Genomic DNA, 14,925 nt, shown 5'->3' with positions numbered 1-14,925 from the left:
TGATTCCTTTTAAGACAGCATGCTTCAGTTTCTTATTTTAGGAAACACATCTGTAAGGCAATGCTGTAATTCCTAGTAGAACTGAGGCTGATTCATCTTGAACATCCAAAATGCAAAGCTCAGCTTTATGAAAGAACCCACAGCTCTCCTCCCCCATCTAGTTCTGCCTCAGAAAGCTGTTAGCCTCTTATCTTCTTTCACTTTATGCTTACCTTCTACATTTTATTTATATCGAAGGCATTAGAATTCTTAAGTCTAAGATCTCTAAGTATCTTCAACATGGCAGATTTGAAGACGACAAAATATGTACAGCCCAAGGTATTAAAAATATGAACTGAAATACAGGAGGGCTTGTCTACTTGGGCATAAATCAGAAGAGTTTTACAAGCAGTAAACTGTGGTATAAAGCAGACCCATTTATTTAAGGTGATTGCTTACATCTTTTGTCAACACCAAAATGTCAATTACCCTTCTTACAGTGATTTTCAGCAGTTTTCTATTAACTTTGTGATTTCAAGGTAAAAGGCCTGGATATCACATTGATTCCTGCATACTGTATCTACTTCTTCCATAGTATGAAGTCTTCTGTACTATGAGTAGATAAATCCAGAAAAAATAACCCAACATTATCAATCTGTTTCCTTTTCAGGATTGGCTGGCAAAGAGAAAGAGAAGGAAACACTCTCATTGTAACTGTGAACCAGTTTAGCCAGACACTTGCAATGATCCTCAGCTGATTGATTCAGTGTAAAGTCCTGCATGTGGGAAGGAATAACACCAGGTACCAGTACAGATTAGGGGCTGTCCTGCTGGAAAGCCATTCCATGAAGAATGAATTCTGAGTTCTAATGGACATCAAGTTATCTACGGGACAGCAATGTGCCCTTGTGTTCAAGAAGGCCAATAGTCTCCTGAAGTGCATCATGAAAAGTGTCCAGCAGGTCTAGGGAGGTTCTTCTCCCCGTCTGGTTTGCCCTGGTGAGACCATACCTGGAATACTGTGTCCAGTTTTGGGCTTCCCAATTCAAGAGAGACAGGGATCTGCTGGAGAGAGTCCAACAGATACCCAGCGGAGGGCTACGAGGATGACTGTGGGACTCAAACATCTCTCCTGTGAAGAAAGACTGAGACCTGGGGCTGTTTAGTCTTGAGAAAAGAAGGCTGAGGGGGGAATCTTATCAGTGTCTACAAATATCTGAAGGGTGGGTGTCATGATGAAGGTGCCAGTATCTTTTTGGTGGTGCCCAGTGATAGAACAAGGAACAACAGGTACAAGCTAGAACACAGAAGGTCCCACCTCAACATGAGGAGACACTTCTTTATGGTGAGGGTGGCTGACCGCTGGAACAGGCTGCCCGGAAAGGTTGTGGCGTCTCCTTCTCCAAAGACTTTCCAAACCCACCTGGATGTGCTCCTATGCAGCCTGCCCTAGGTGTTCCTGCTTTGGCAAGGGGGGTTGGATGCTATCTCTAGAGGTCCCTTCCAATTCCGAACATTCTGTGATTCTGTTCTCATTTTAGTACTTTCTTCCTGTATTTAAGTTGATATTTCCAGGCCTATCTTATTAGCTTTACCTTCGTGGATATTTAAACTTCACTGTGTTCTGGATGAAGCCATAACAACAAGGGGAGATGACAAAGGCTGCCCGTGCCTTGATACAGTGTTCAATCACCATGTCTGTTGCCACACCACATGCATGCAGAGCCACCTAGAGTGTTAAAAACAAATAAAAAAAGAAATAAGCAAATTCTTTACAGCAACATTCTACATAAAATCCTGTTGCAGTGGGTTTTTGGTTAACTGAATTACTTAAATGTATGAGGAAGTTTTTGCTATGAAAGCTATTATGCCAAAGGCCTAGTCCTTAATTCCTCAGTACTTCCTTCCTCTACTTCATATCTAAGGCTAAGGAAAATGTAGGACCTATTCCATTAACAAGGGACCCACCAACACTGAAAGAAGGGTCACTCACCAGAAGCACTTAAAAGGGAGGAGCACTGCACTTCAGTATCAAATAATTAAAAATGAAGCTCCAGAACAATATTCAAAGAAGAACTACCGTGGTAATCAGCCAAAAATTTTCATCAAGCCAAGAAGACTTAGAAGAATGAACTATTTCAAAACTGGATTTCAATTTAGCAGTATGAGAAAGTAACAGATACACCTGAAGGTCATGTTTAAAGCACTACATTTACACATACATTTCGATCATTAGGTTGGAAGGTACTGAGGAAAAACTTTGGAAAACAAATACAGAAGGGGAAAGTGTCAAGTACAACTTGCCCTGCTTTTTTTTCCTCCTCCTTATTCTTTTCTTAGCTCTTGATCTAAACCTAGAATACCACTTGATCTCAAGAGCTACCTGCAATCATTGATCTGTGTTTGGGGAACACACAGGTTGCACCCAAATTCTTCATGTCTCTATAGGAAGACAAGTTACTGCGGTACTCACTATAGAATAGAATAAACCAGGTTGGAAGAAATCTTCAAGATCATCATGTCCAACCTATCATCCAACACCACCTAATCAACTAAACCATGCAACCAAGCACCCCATCAAGTCTCTTCCTGAACACCTCCAGTGACAGTGACTCCACCACCTCCTCGGGCAGCACATTCCAATGGGCAATCACTCTCTCTGTGTAAAACTTCCTCCTCACCTCGAGCTTAAACTTCCCCTGGCACAGACTGAGACTGTGTCCTCTTGTTCTGGTGCTGGTTGCCTGGGAGAAGAGACCAACCTCTGCCTGACTACAACCTCCCTTAAGGTAGTTGCAGAGAGCAATAAGGTCACCCCTGAGTCTCCTCTTCTCCAGGCTAAGCAACCCCAGCTCCCTCAGTCTGTCCTCATAGGGCTCTGTGTTCCAAGCCCCTCACCAACTTTTGTTGCCCTTCTCTGGACATGTTCCAGCAAGTCAACATCCTTCCTAAACTGAGGAGCCCAGAACTGGACACAGTACTCTAGGTGTGGCCTAACCAGTGCAGTGTACCTCCCTGCTCCTGCTGGCCACACTGTTCCTGATGCAGGCCAGGATGCCATTGGTCCTCCTGGCTGCCTGGGCACACCGCAAAGAAAGCCACACAGCTCTCCTAATCAACACCTGTGGTACCAAATGGGCCATCTGAAAAGCAGCTATTACCTTCTCTTCCTTCTTCATGTTCTCAGTAACTCAAGGAGCAGGCTTGGTGCTGACACATTGCTGTGTTTTCACTGAAACAAGGACATTTTTGAGGCACATTTTTGATTTTATGCAGCACTGCTGATCTTTAAAACTGCATTGTTTTCTCTGGTTGTTCTTTACTCCAAACTTACAAGAAAGGTTTAAAACTGCAAAGCTCAGATTTTAGGGTTTAAAGACATTTTTCAAGGTACAGCAATTGGAAGATAAAAATCTTTTCTCTCAGATATAAATTAAAACAAAGAGGTTTTTGTTTGCAGACTGGTTGATGTATGCTCAGCTAAGCAGACCATTAATCATCAACTGACTGTAAGTGAATACAGATGGTAACAAATGTTCTTGTCTCAGGCAGAACATTAAAACATTAATATGAAAAATAATTTCACAATGCAAAAGTTTTCTGTTCATATGAATTTAAAAACTACTACAAAACTGGTTTTACATCAGAAATAGATTCTTGATATCATAGCTATTATTAGACTGTCATGGAATAAAATTATGTTACTTCCTCATCTGTCCAAGCAGAACACAAAGACCAGTGCTTTGCTTGCACATTTGGAAAAGAGACCTTAAAACAGCAACAGATCAAAACAGTAGCTCTGCTGAGCTCATATGAACTTTTACACCAATTAATTTCTTCTTTAGGCTTTTCAGGATCAATTTAGTTAAGCAAATAAACATGCAATTCAAGATGGCTTTCTCAATATGCTCTATACATTAGGCTCACTATCTGAAACAAAAAGTGAGGACTAATGCAGATAATGCATTTGATTCACAAATCCATACATCTCTATACACAGGAAAATGAAATGGCCCCTGAAGAGAACAACAGAGCTACTGCAGCGTAAGATCATTACCCTGTACTACTCCCCTGGTGCAAAAACTTCTCAGAACAGCCCAGCGCACATAGAAAAGTGAAGGGAAAAGTAGGTTTCATGAAACCTTAGGATCACTTCCATGACCTCAAACAGAAAAGAGCTCAACACACCCCAAAATTACACACCTCACCCCCCAACCAAACCTTACATTTTTCAACTTGTTCTCACACATTAGCTAACTGTGAGCACTGTAGAAGTACTAAAACCAGCTAAGGTCTCCAAGAACTCTCTGGGTGTTGGCACGTCAATCAACACTGCACACAAATGTTTGGAACCACTGTGTGGTTGGTGGTTGCACTACAACATCTAACACTACAACGCACCACAATGCTTGGCACACAGGCACTGCTTCAGAAGCTTCATCTTCATTACCTCAGCAATTCACAAGGGCAAAAACTTCACGTGGAGCAAAAGAGAAATGGCCAACACATTTATTTTAACCTGCTTTTGAACTTCTGGCAGATAACAGGTAAGAAAAGAGATTTGATGTCAAAGCAGCTATAAAGCATATAAACATGTTTTAAACTAATACCAGAAGCAGAGAGATGACAAATTCTGCCGCATTCATTTTTCTGTAGCTCTTTATATTTCAAGTATTACAACCAGCTAATTTCTTGTCATCATGTTCACCCTCACATTTCCATTGTAATGTTTTGCTGAAAATGAAGTCATGCAATGAATGCACAGCTTTTTAAGCCTCAGAAGAAAGGTTTAGAAATGATGCATTGCCAAAGTTTGCATGTATCCATGCATTATGGTATTACGTTGTCATTCCTCTATCAGACCAGCATTTATGACACCATGAGCACAAGCCCTATGAGGAGAGGCTGAGGAAGCTGGGATTGTTTAGCCTGGAGAAGACAAGGATCAGGGGTGACCTCAATGCCCTCTACAACTACCTGAAAGGTGGATGTAGCCTGGAAGGGGTTGGTCTCTTCTCCCAGGCAACCAGCACCACAACAAGGGGACACAGTCTCAAGCTGTGCCAGGGGAAGTTTAAGCTCAAGGTGAGGAGAAAGTTCTTCACCAAGAGAGTCATTTGTCATTGGAATGGGCTGCCCAGGGAGGTGGTGGAGTCACCATCCCTGGAGGTGTTCAAGAGGAGATTGGACGTGGCACATGGTGCCATGGTCTAGTTATGAGGTCTGTGGAGACAGGTTGGACTCGATGATCCTTGGGGTCTCTTCCAACCTTAGTTATACTGTGATACTGATACTGTGATGATACAAAGGCAGATAAACTCCATATTATCTGTCTTCCAACACTCCTGCTACTGGTCAGAAAACCAGCCAGCTCTTGTTTTACATGTGGCTGCAAAAGAAAGCTAATTCTGAATTAATGAGCACAACCTGATGAATGAATTATGTATGGTATGATACAAACTAATTCTGAAGCTGAGATTGATACTGGGCTCCCAAAATGGGAAAGCTGCAGGTTTGATAGTTGAATAGATTACAGAGTCAGGTCAAAGACAATGAAATCACAGGCCTGGAAATAAAGAATTTCAGAGTGAATTTTTCTGACATACAGAACCACAGAACAGATCTGGTTGGAAGGGACCTTAACGATCACCCCGTCCAACCCTCAACCCAGTACTACTTTTCATGTCACAAAAATTTAAAAAGGGAGAATGTCTAGGCCCAAAGAGTTGTAAGAGAAGTTAAATCCAATTGGCAGCTGGTCACTAGAGGTGTCCCCCAGGGTTCAGTGTTGAGGCCTGTTCCCCTTAATATCTTTATCAGTGACCTGGATGAGGGCATTGAGTGCTCTGTCTGTAAGTCTGCATATGATACCATGTTAAGCAAGAATGTTGATCTGCTTGAGAGTAGAGAGGCTTTGCAGAGAGATTTAGACAGGCTAGCTGGCTGGGCTAAGGCCAATGACATTTAACAAGGCCAAGCGCACAGCCTTTGGGTCACAACAACCCCATGCAAAGCTCCAGACTTGGGGCAGAGTGACTAGAAAGCTGCCTGGCAGGAAAGGACCTGAAGTGTTGGTCAACAGCCAACTGACTATGAGCTAGCAGTGTGCTCAAGTGGCAAATAAGGTCAACAGCACCCTGGCCTGTTTCAGCAATCGTGTGGCCAGCAGGACCAGGGAAGTGACCATGTCCCTGTACCTCGAATACTGTGTTCAGTTTTGGGTCCAATAAAGACATTGAATTGCTGGAGCATGTCCAAAGAAGGACAATGAAGCTGGTGAAGGGTCTGGAACAGGCTTTGTGAGGAGTAGCTGAACAAACTGGGGTTGTTCAGCCTAGGAAAAAAAACAAAGGCTGAGTGGAGAAGTGGAGACCTTATTGCTCTCTACAGCTACCTGAAAGGAGGTTGGATGGAGGTGGGTGTTGCTCTTTTCTGCAAGTAAGAAGTGATATGGCAAGAGGAAACAGCCCAGAGCTGCATCAGGAGAGGTTCAGATGGAATATTAGGAAAAATTTCTTCACTGGAAGAGTGGTTAAGTCTTGGACTGGCTGCCCAGGTAAGTGATGGAGCCACCATCCCTGAAAGTATTTAAATGACATATAGATGTGGTGCTGAGGGATGTGGATTAGTGGCAGACTGGCAGTGCTGGGTTAACAGCTGGCCTTGATGATCTTACAGGTATTTTCCAACCAAAATGATACTATGATTCTACAAATATACCACTTTTAAAAAATTAAAACTCCATGGAGATATTTCAGTTAGTATTAACTTTAAAAATAGGCTCCAGAAATGAAGACAGGAGCTCCAATGATCATAGAATAGAATAGACCAGACCAGGTTGGAAGAGACCTTCAAGATCATCGTGTCCAACCTATTATCCAACACCACCTAATCAACTAAACCATGCAACCAAGCACCCTATCAAGTATCCTCCTGAACACCTCCAATGATGGTGACTCCACTACCTCCATGGGCAGCCCATTCCAATGGGCAATCACTCTCTATGTGTAGAACTTCTTCCTAACATCCAGCCTAAACCTCCCCTGGCACAGCTTGCCCTTCTCTGGACATGTTCCAGCAAGTCAACATCTTTCCCAGAACTGGACACGGGACTCAAGGTGTGGCCTAACCAGTGCTGAGTACAGGGGCACAATAGCCTCCCTGCTCCTGCTGGCCACACTGTTCCTGATGCAGGCCAGGAAGCCACTGGCCTTCTTGGCCACCTGGGCACACTGCTGGCTCATGTTCATCCTACCATCAACCAGTACCCCAGGTCCCTCTCTGCCTGGCCGCTCTCCAGCCACTCTGACCCCAGCCTGTAGCACTGCATGGGGTTGCTGTGGCCAATGTGCAGAACCTGGCTCTTGGATGTGTTAAATCTCTGGCATCTCATTTCACTGAAAAACTGTGACACATTTCAGACACAGAATTCAGCAGATTATTCATAAGATCATGATTTTTTGAAACAGATCTCTAGTTCATCCACTGAGGTGTATACAACAATGTAGCACAGAAAATAAAGCTAGATATTTTGAGATTCACACTTGGAAGGACCAGGCTAAAATAATTTACCCTCTCCTCTTTCTTCTGCATTGTATTTGATTTCCTTTATTAAATAAACCAACCAAACAGTTAAAACAGTACTGTTCATGTGCCATAAACCTTCAGCTTTATATATCCTCAGCTACAGACAAAACAGGTCCTCGGATTGATGATTTAAAGACCAGTCTGACTCACGCTGAAAGCTTAGGGCTTACTGCAAAAGTTCCTATTCTGTTAACAGAACATAAAATAGGACAGGAATTTTTGCAGTTACAAGGTATTATTTATGCCTTACTCTTCCTGCAGAAATCTGCAGAATTCCTACAGAATTCTGAAGAGGACATTCATCTCATTTGCTTTCAAGGTCTAACACAGATGCTTTGAATCAGTTTTCAAATCACCCACTTTGCTCTTGTAGAAGCAGATTCGTGCTTCGGTCTTCTCATTTACAGTTAACTGGGTGTCAGGTTGTCACCTGCTGACTACAACAGGAGTGCTCAGCATGAGTCTTAAAAAACTGAAATCATTCTGCCTGAAGTTATGCATTGAGTACACACGTACATCATCAGTATAACATTCTCTGTCATGATAGTTCCTTCTCACTTCAACGCTGCACCCTCTTGAGTGGTTTGCTTTATCTTAATATAGTTTTACTGTCACCTAACTATGTTTCTAATCTCATTTTATTGTATTCAGGCTTAATTTGAGCAACAATAATATTCTCTTCCTATCTTCAAATTATTACATCCTTCAATGAACCACTGATTTTAAAACAACCTGATTAAACCACGAATCTACCCCATATTTTCATCAAGATGGTCAGGCAGCCCTCATATTTTTGTATGTGATTGGAGTAGACACCTCTCTCTTCACTCATGTAATACAAAAGTGATGCCAACCTGAAACAAATAATAAATACAAAACTAACAATATAGATTAATGTAGAAAGGGTGCTTCTCATAGCATCAAAAATACCTACCTCTAAGGACATACAGAACTTTCTTCTCTTCAATATTTTAGTTGCTTTAAGAGTAATTAAGCAGATATGAAAGTTCTGAAGTGGAAAAATTATAGTCACTTACCCCAATATTAAAAGTCCCATTAAAATAGTCCATATTTGCTTGAATGAACCAAATATTGCTTAAACCTAGTTCATCACTTCTGTCTTTAGCATGGATCAGAGACAACTCCTTATTTTCTATGAGCACCACCTAGATTGCATACACAGAGAAAGTAAGACAAAAGAGAACTGAGAAATAAAAGTACAGCACTGCCAACAAGCACAGAACATTGCCATTTAGTTGAGAAACCCTCTGTATTACTTGTGGCATAGCCTAAGATCTCAAAAAAAAAATGATTAGCAGGAAAGCCAACCACAGTGAGAGGCATTTAATACTTGTCAGCATCAGTCAGTTTGCAAATATGTTATCTTTTCCTGTAACTTCCCCCCACCTCAGAAAAGCACCACACACATTCAAAAAATTAACATGTTTCAAATGTAAGCCCTCTCCTGAGACAGCTGTGTCTTGGTATTTATTCTCCCTACGTGCCACATTTTTAAAGGGGATTATCAGAGACCAAAAGCTCAAAGTCTGTACTTCTTATTCAGAATTTACCTGGCATGATGGCATCATATGAGCAAGAACAATTCCAACATGACCCTGTGAAAACAAAACCAAACAAAATCTGAGTCACCTCTCAAGTGGCCCCAGTCACTAACTCATGACATAAGCATCCTCTAACCAGTCACGGAACCCTTGAAATCAGCTAAAACATTAGTGTTTGTACTTCTGGCTTGGGTAGCAACCACCTAGAACTGCAACTATAAAAGCTGACATAAACTGTACCATGCAAACACAAATATACATTACCCCTCCGCTGCAAAAATCCACAATCACATCTCCAGGCTTAGCCAGCTTTGTCACCACTGACACCAAATTATTCAACTGCTGCTGCTTCCTCAGAGCCCGGTCTCTGGACATCTTTCCTGGGGATGGCAGAGAAAACACCAAAGCAGTCATCACCAGTTCTCAACACTGATCATTTTAAATGGGTAACAGCAAAGCATTGACAAAGATAGTTGTGGCCAAGACTAAAAACTGGCTGGAACACTTGGGAATCTCAATCCACTTTGACCTAAATTCATGAACATTTGGCAGGGCTTCTCTACACCTTTAGCACATCTGAAAAATTCCATTCCAGTTCTTGCTGTTAACTTCTTATATAAACTTACTATAAATTAATCAAAATGGTATATGCTCTAGCCCGATTATATTCCAAACCTGTGAATCATGCCCAGAAACAGAGCTGAATCCACTTACAGCAAGGTTGACAAAATAAATCCCTATTTATTACATCTCTACACTCTCCTTAAATGACTTGCTTTTAAAAGTTGTACTCTTTCTCCTGTCAATTTTCACTTTTCATACTAAGCAGTCTCTGTTTACTTTAATGAGTGTCTGTGCAAGGAGGTAGCTCTCAAAGTGACTACTCCTGTCTGGCTTTCCATCACAACTGTATCACAACCAGAAATAGAAAAAAACTATTAATTTCTTTCTTTCTTGAAGTCCAACATACCATTGCTTCAGATATAATTAGGTTCAGTCAGAACTTACATATTTGTTAAGATGCACTTTGTCTCAGTGGGGCTAACAGAGTGCTGACATATATATGTAATACAGTTCTTGTTTGTCCAAAGAGCAGGGTTTGGCATAGATACTGACAGCACAAATATTCATCTTTACATGAAAAAAATGTACTGAAACAACTCTCTTGAATGATTTTTTATGAAGGAGGTTTAGGTGTACCAAACAATCCTAGTATTTTCTCATGGACAAGCATGTTTTCTACTTGGAGCACCATGGTATGATTGAGTATGGGCACTCTCTGGTTGAATTCATTAACTCTATCTATTAAAAATACATAGATTTTACCAGTACTGAGGAACAGTTCAGAAGAAAACCCACAAATCAGTGAAGTTTCCTGGTTACTACAAAAGCAGCAGCAGTCTCATCATCATCATAAAAAAATCCTAGCATTTATTATACAGTTTGTTCAAATCTCTATCCTGAAAACTTATTCTGTTGTGTATTTTCTTTTAAATAATATTTCCCTTTACAAATAACTCACCAACTTGAACAAATACATCAGGTAAAATTATCACTACATTGCTCTACATAGACTGAGAAATCAGAAGAATCACTTTTTAAGATACTACATTGTATACTTCCAGGACAAAGAAAAGAAAAACTGTGAGCAGAAAGCAGAGGTAGTAAGGCAGAGTTCATTCTGCACAGATATTGTACAGGCAGTCATTGGGAAAAAAACAAAACCAAAACCAACAGAGAAATTAAGCCTTTAAAAGGGATTCCTGGGTGACTGGACTGTATGGTCACATCCCGACCTGTATCAGGAACAGTGTGGCCAGCAGGAGCAGGGAGGTCATTCTGCCCCTGCATACTGCACTGGTTAGGCCACACCTCAAGTACTGTGTCCAGTTCTGGGCCCCTCAGTTTAGGAAAGATGTTGACTTGCTGGCAGGTGTCCAGAGAAGGGCAACAAAGTTGGTGAGGAGTTTGGAGCACAAGTCCTGTGAGGAGAGGCTGAGGGAGCTGGGGTTGCTTAGCCTGGAGAGGAGGAGACTCAGGGGTGACCTCACTGCTCTCTACAACTGCCTGAAGGGAGGTTGTAGACAGGCAGAGGTTGGTCTCTTCTCCCAGGCAACCAGCACCAGAACATGAGGACACAGTCTCAAGCTGTGCCAGGGGAGGTTTAAGCTCGAGGTTAGGAATAAATTCTACACAGAGTGATTGCCCATTGGAATGTGCTGCCTGAGGAGGTGGTGGAGTCACCATCATTGGAGGTTTAGGAGACTTGATAGGGTGCTTGGTGCCATGGGTTACTTGATTAGATGGTGCTGGATGATGGGTTGGACGCGATGATCTTGAAGGTCTCTTCCAACCTGGTTTATTCTATTCTATTCTATATTAAAGTGTGTACTACTTGGTGAAAATTAAGACATGGAATGAACATGCTCTCTTCATTTCTTACCAACTTTGTAAGTATAAAATAAAGCATTCTACAAAAACAAAACCTCTGCTACATTTCAAACACTTCCTTACGCTTTGTGAAATTTACATCAAGAAGAGTTTCAGGAAACAAAAATGTGTAGAATGACTGTGGATATGAGATATGTACCTTATGTAAAACGAAATCTATATTGTAAGGAATCACATCTTTGACATGAATAGACCCTAGGAAAAGCCTTTTATGAAAGATTATAGGAGAAATTCTAATTCCTTGCATGCCAAGTATCTATTTCAACTGCTCCACAGATTGCTTCTAATTTTTGCTTCCATTTGATAAACTAATGTTCAAATGTTCTCAACACCTGAGGTTTTAATTGTAGGTAATGGAAGATGCAGGAATTTCACCATGTGAAAAATCAGTGTCTTAGCTAGAAAGTCAGTCAGCCTCTGACATCAAATAATTTGTTAGGCAGACAGGAACTGTGATATTATTACCTACACACCCCTATCCCTACGAATCACATGGTTACATCTTCTGTGTACAAGTATATGTATGTATATATGCTTGCCCACGTGCAATCACAAGGGATTGCTTCACTTTTAAAAAGCAGCTGCTGTCTTTCACATAGCTTTAATCTAACTGAGGCTGCTGGAACAATAAATGAAAACAATCCAGCAATCTCATTTGTATTTGTCTGCTATATTGTATGTGTAAAACACAGCTGTGGCAAAGGGTACACAGTGAACAGGGATATTTAACCTGATAATGCAGGCTACTACTTGCGTCTGGTTTCATCAATCAACAGATCTTACTAGGTTTGTTTTAATTATTTCAATTCTACCTGATGAAGTACTTAAAATAATCATTGCTCTCAAACAAAGTAGCAGCTTCCAGATGCCTTCCCCTGCAGCAAGAAACATTTGACTTCTTTCACCTGATAAGCACATTAGCAGCCAAGCAAGGCCAGACTTCCCAACAAATACACTACACTTAGAGCCCACTAAAATCTGCATCTGGCCATGATTACACAACTGTAAGAGGTGTGACTGCAGCTTAGATAGGTGAATCTGAGCTTGCTTTAAACAATCCAGCTTGGACTGGACCTAACACTGCTGTGTCAGTTCTGTGTTTAAGGCAAGCTAGTCTTACAAGATAACTTCTTTGGCTCCTATGTCGCTAAAACCACAGCTATGAGCTTAAAATTAGCTCAAGTATTGCTCAGAAACTGCAGGCACACATCTAACTGATACTGCAGGTCCAGAACTCGTGGGCAGCAGCAGCAGGCACAAACAGCAAGAATAGATGTAACTCCTGATCAGTACTGGATAAAAATTTTATGTTCAGCTAAACCCAGAAAAATGGGTTCTCCAAAAGCATGATAAAAAAAATAAACAGAGGGGGGTTTGTTTGACAGAATTCAGTAGGGTCTTATCCTTTTAATCTCAAGACAGTGAAAGCACTGAAAGAATTCCTTGCTTAGAAATACACTGTGAAGATAAAGTCAATTCTGTTCTCAAAAATGGGTTTGAACATAAAATTTGCCTTGTGAGTTTTGGCGTCCTCATTTACACTGTAACTCATTTTTAACAGGGGTTAGTTCTCAGAAGCATTACCTTAAAAACAAACCAAAGAACAAAACAAAAAAACCCCAACCAAACAAATAAAAACCCCACATCCAACCAAAACTTTCATCTTCACAAATTGGTATCCTTCCTGTTTGGTGGAAACAAGTAACAAATGTATTTAAATATCAATTGAGATATAAAATTGCAAGCTCCCTTGGTGGAAAGCCTTCAGAGTTCAAGGCTTCCTGAGCTCAAATAACTGCTGTAATTAATTTAATGGGATTTGCTCTAAATGCCTTTTTTTTTTCCCCCAGGTAGCTTTTGTATCACCCTCTCATATCCACTTTCAACTTCAATCTTCCTAATTGTGAGAGGAACCAGGCAGACAATTTTGTTTCCAATTCCTGCCTCTCAACAGGCATTAGCACAAACATTCTGAGTTATTTTCCTGCACAGTGCTGAAGGACAGACTGCACCTGCTAGGCCACAGACAGCACAAAAACAATCTGTGCAAGCAAATGCTCTTAGTTTCTTATACAATTTCTCTGTCCTTATCCTCCAACACTTTTTTTTCAGAAAAGCTTGAGATTTATAAATACACCAAGTACACCCCCTGAAAAATGCCATCAAGTTTTCATAGAGAGCAAAGTTGGCCAAATAGATCCTGGGAGTCACTACAAATCAAAAAGCAAGGTTTCATTAGCAACCTCATTTCTGCTTATAGATATGTAAAGGGTGAGTGCCAAGAGGATGGAGTCAGGCTCTGCTCAGTGATGCCCAATGACAGGACAAGATGCAGTTACACAAGATGATGGCAAATGTACTGCCTCTCTGATCAGTAACAGCCCTGATAGTGCAGTCTTAAATGAAAAATCCTCCATCTCTACTTTGTCTACCATTCCTTTGTCTCTACTACTTCTTTTTGGGATCCTCAACTTATTTCTCTGCAACCTGTTACATTGCACCATATGAAGTAAATCTCACTCTGCTTATTCACACGTGCCCCAGTGCTGCATTTCACATTTACATTTGTCTCCACACAGCTTCCTCCTTGGATTTCTCAAGACACTAGGACACCGCCTCATCCAGCAAACCAGTATTTTAGGCCATAGAAACAGAATTGTTTCAGACTTACAAAGACTGCTTGCAATGATTCTTCTAAGATTTCATATGCACATGGCCATGACTGAAGCCCTCAAAGTGTAAATCATTTCCAGCTGTAAATTACTATGCAAAACTCAACCTAGAAGGTAAGCTCTACTACTTGTATCATTTTCCCTAATTCTGGATATGGCATTTAAAGAATCCTAAGGTACAAAAGGAGCTGGCAGGTGAGCTGAAAAACATTAAGAGGAAACATAGGCAATGTAGAGCAGCATTTACAGTGAGCAATCTCTGCTTCCTAACTCTCCTACACAGGTGACTCAAGACAATCTATCATGATTTTATCATTCTCTGAGAAACAGGAGCCTGCCCTAGGTGATCCTGCTTTTGGCAGGTGGGTTGGACTCATTGATCTCTGGAGATCCCTTCCAACCCCTAACATTGTGTGAATGTTCCTGAGAGCTAGTTACATTCATGAAGTTACTTCCGTGCACACATGTAAACCAATGGCCTTTAGCATTTGGGTGGGTGAAAACAAAAAACCCCACCCATAACATGCCAAATAAAGCCTATTAACTATCTCTCTGGAGAATGTAGAGCCTGCACTTTCAGTTAACAGATAAGGTCAGAAAAGAAATCTCACAGTACACATTAGTCTTTACTACATAAAGCCTTTTATGATCAAATGTAGTGTGTTATTTTAGCT

The 14,925-nt window shown here is 41.1% G+C and overlaps 1 protein-coding gene across 2 annotated transcripts in view; it reads right to left on the bottom strand.

Moving 5' to 3' along the window:
• GSTCD (glutathione S-transferase C-terminal domain containing) overlaps window positions 1-14,925 on the bottom strand; it is a 62,239-nt gene that overhangs the window by 12,493 nt on the left and 34,821 nt on the right. For both annotated transcript variants that reach the window (XM_054180663.1, XM_054160892.1), the window contains exons 5-8: window positions 9,393-9,508; window positions 9,138-9,182; window positions 8,604-8,732; window positions 1,575-1,708 (exon numbers count right to left, since the gene is read on the bottom strand). In XM_054180663.1, the coding sequence (XP_054036638.1) occupies window positions 1,575-1,708; window positions 8,604-8,732; window positions 9,138-9,182; window positions 9,393-9,508 (424 nt within the window). The remainder of the gene's footprint in view (window positions 1-1,574; window positions 1,709-8,603; window positions 8,733-9,137; window positions 9,183-9,392; window positions 9,509-14,925) is intronic.

The sequence above is a fragment of the Dryobates pubescens genome, chromosome 1 (assembly GCF_014839835.1).
Source record: "Dryobates pubescens isolate bDryPub1 chromosome 1, bDryPub1.pri, whole genome shotgun sequence".
In the NCBI taxonomy this organism is placed as follows: domain Eukaryota; kingdom Metazoa; phylum Chordata; class Aves; order Piciformes; family Picidae; genus Dryobates; species Dryobates pubescens.
The sequence above is the reverse complement of the archived record's forward strand: the minus strand, read 5'-3'. Positions and strand labels throughout refer to the sequence as shown.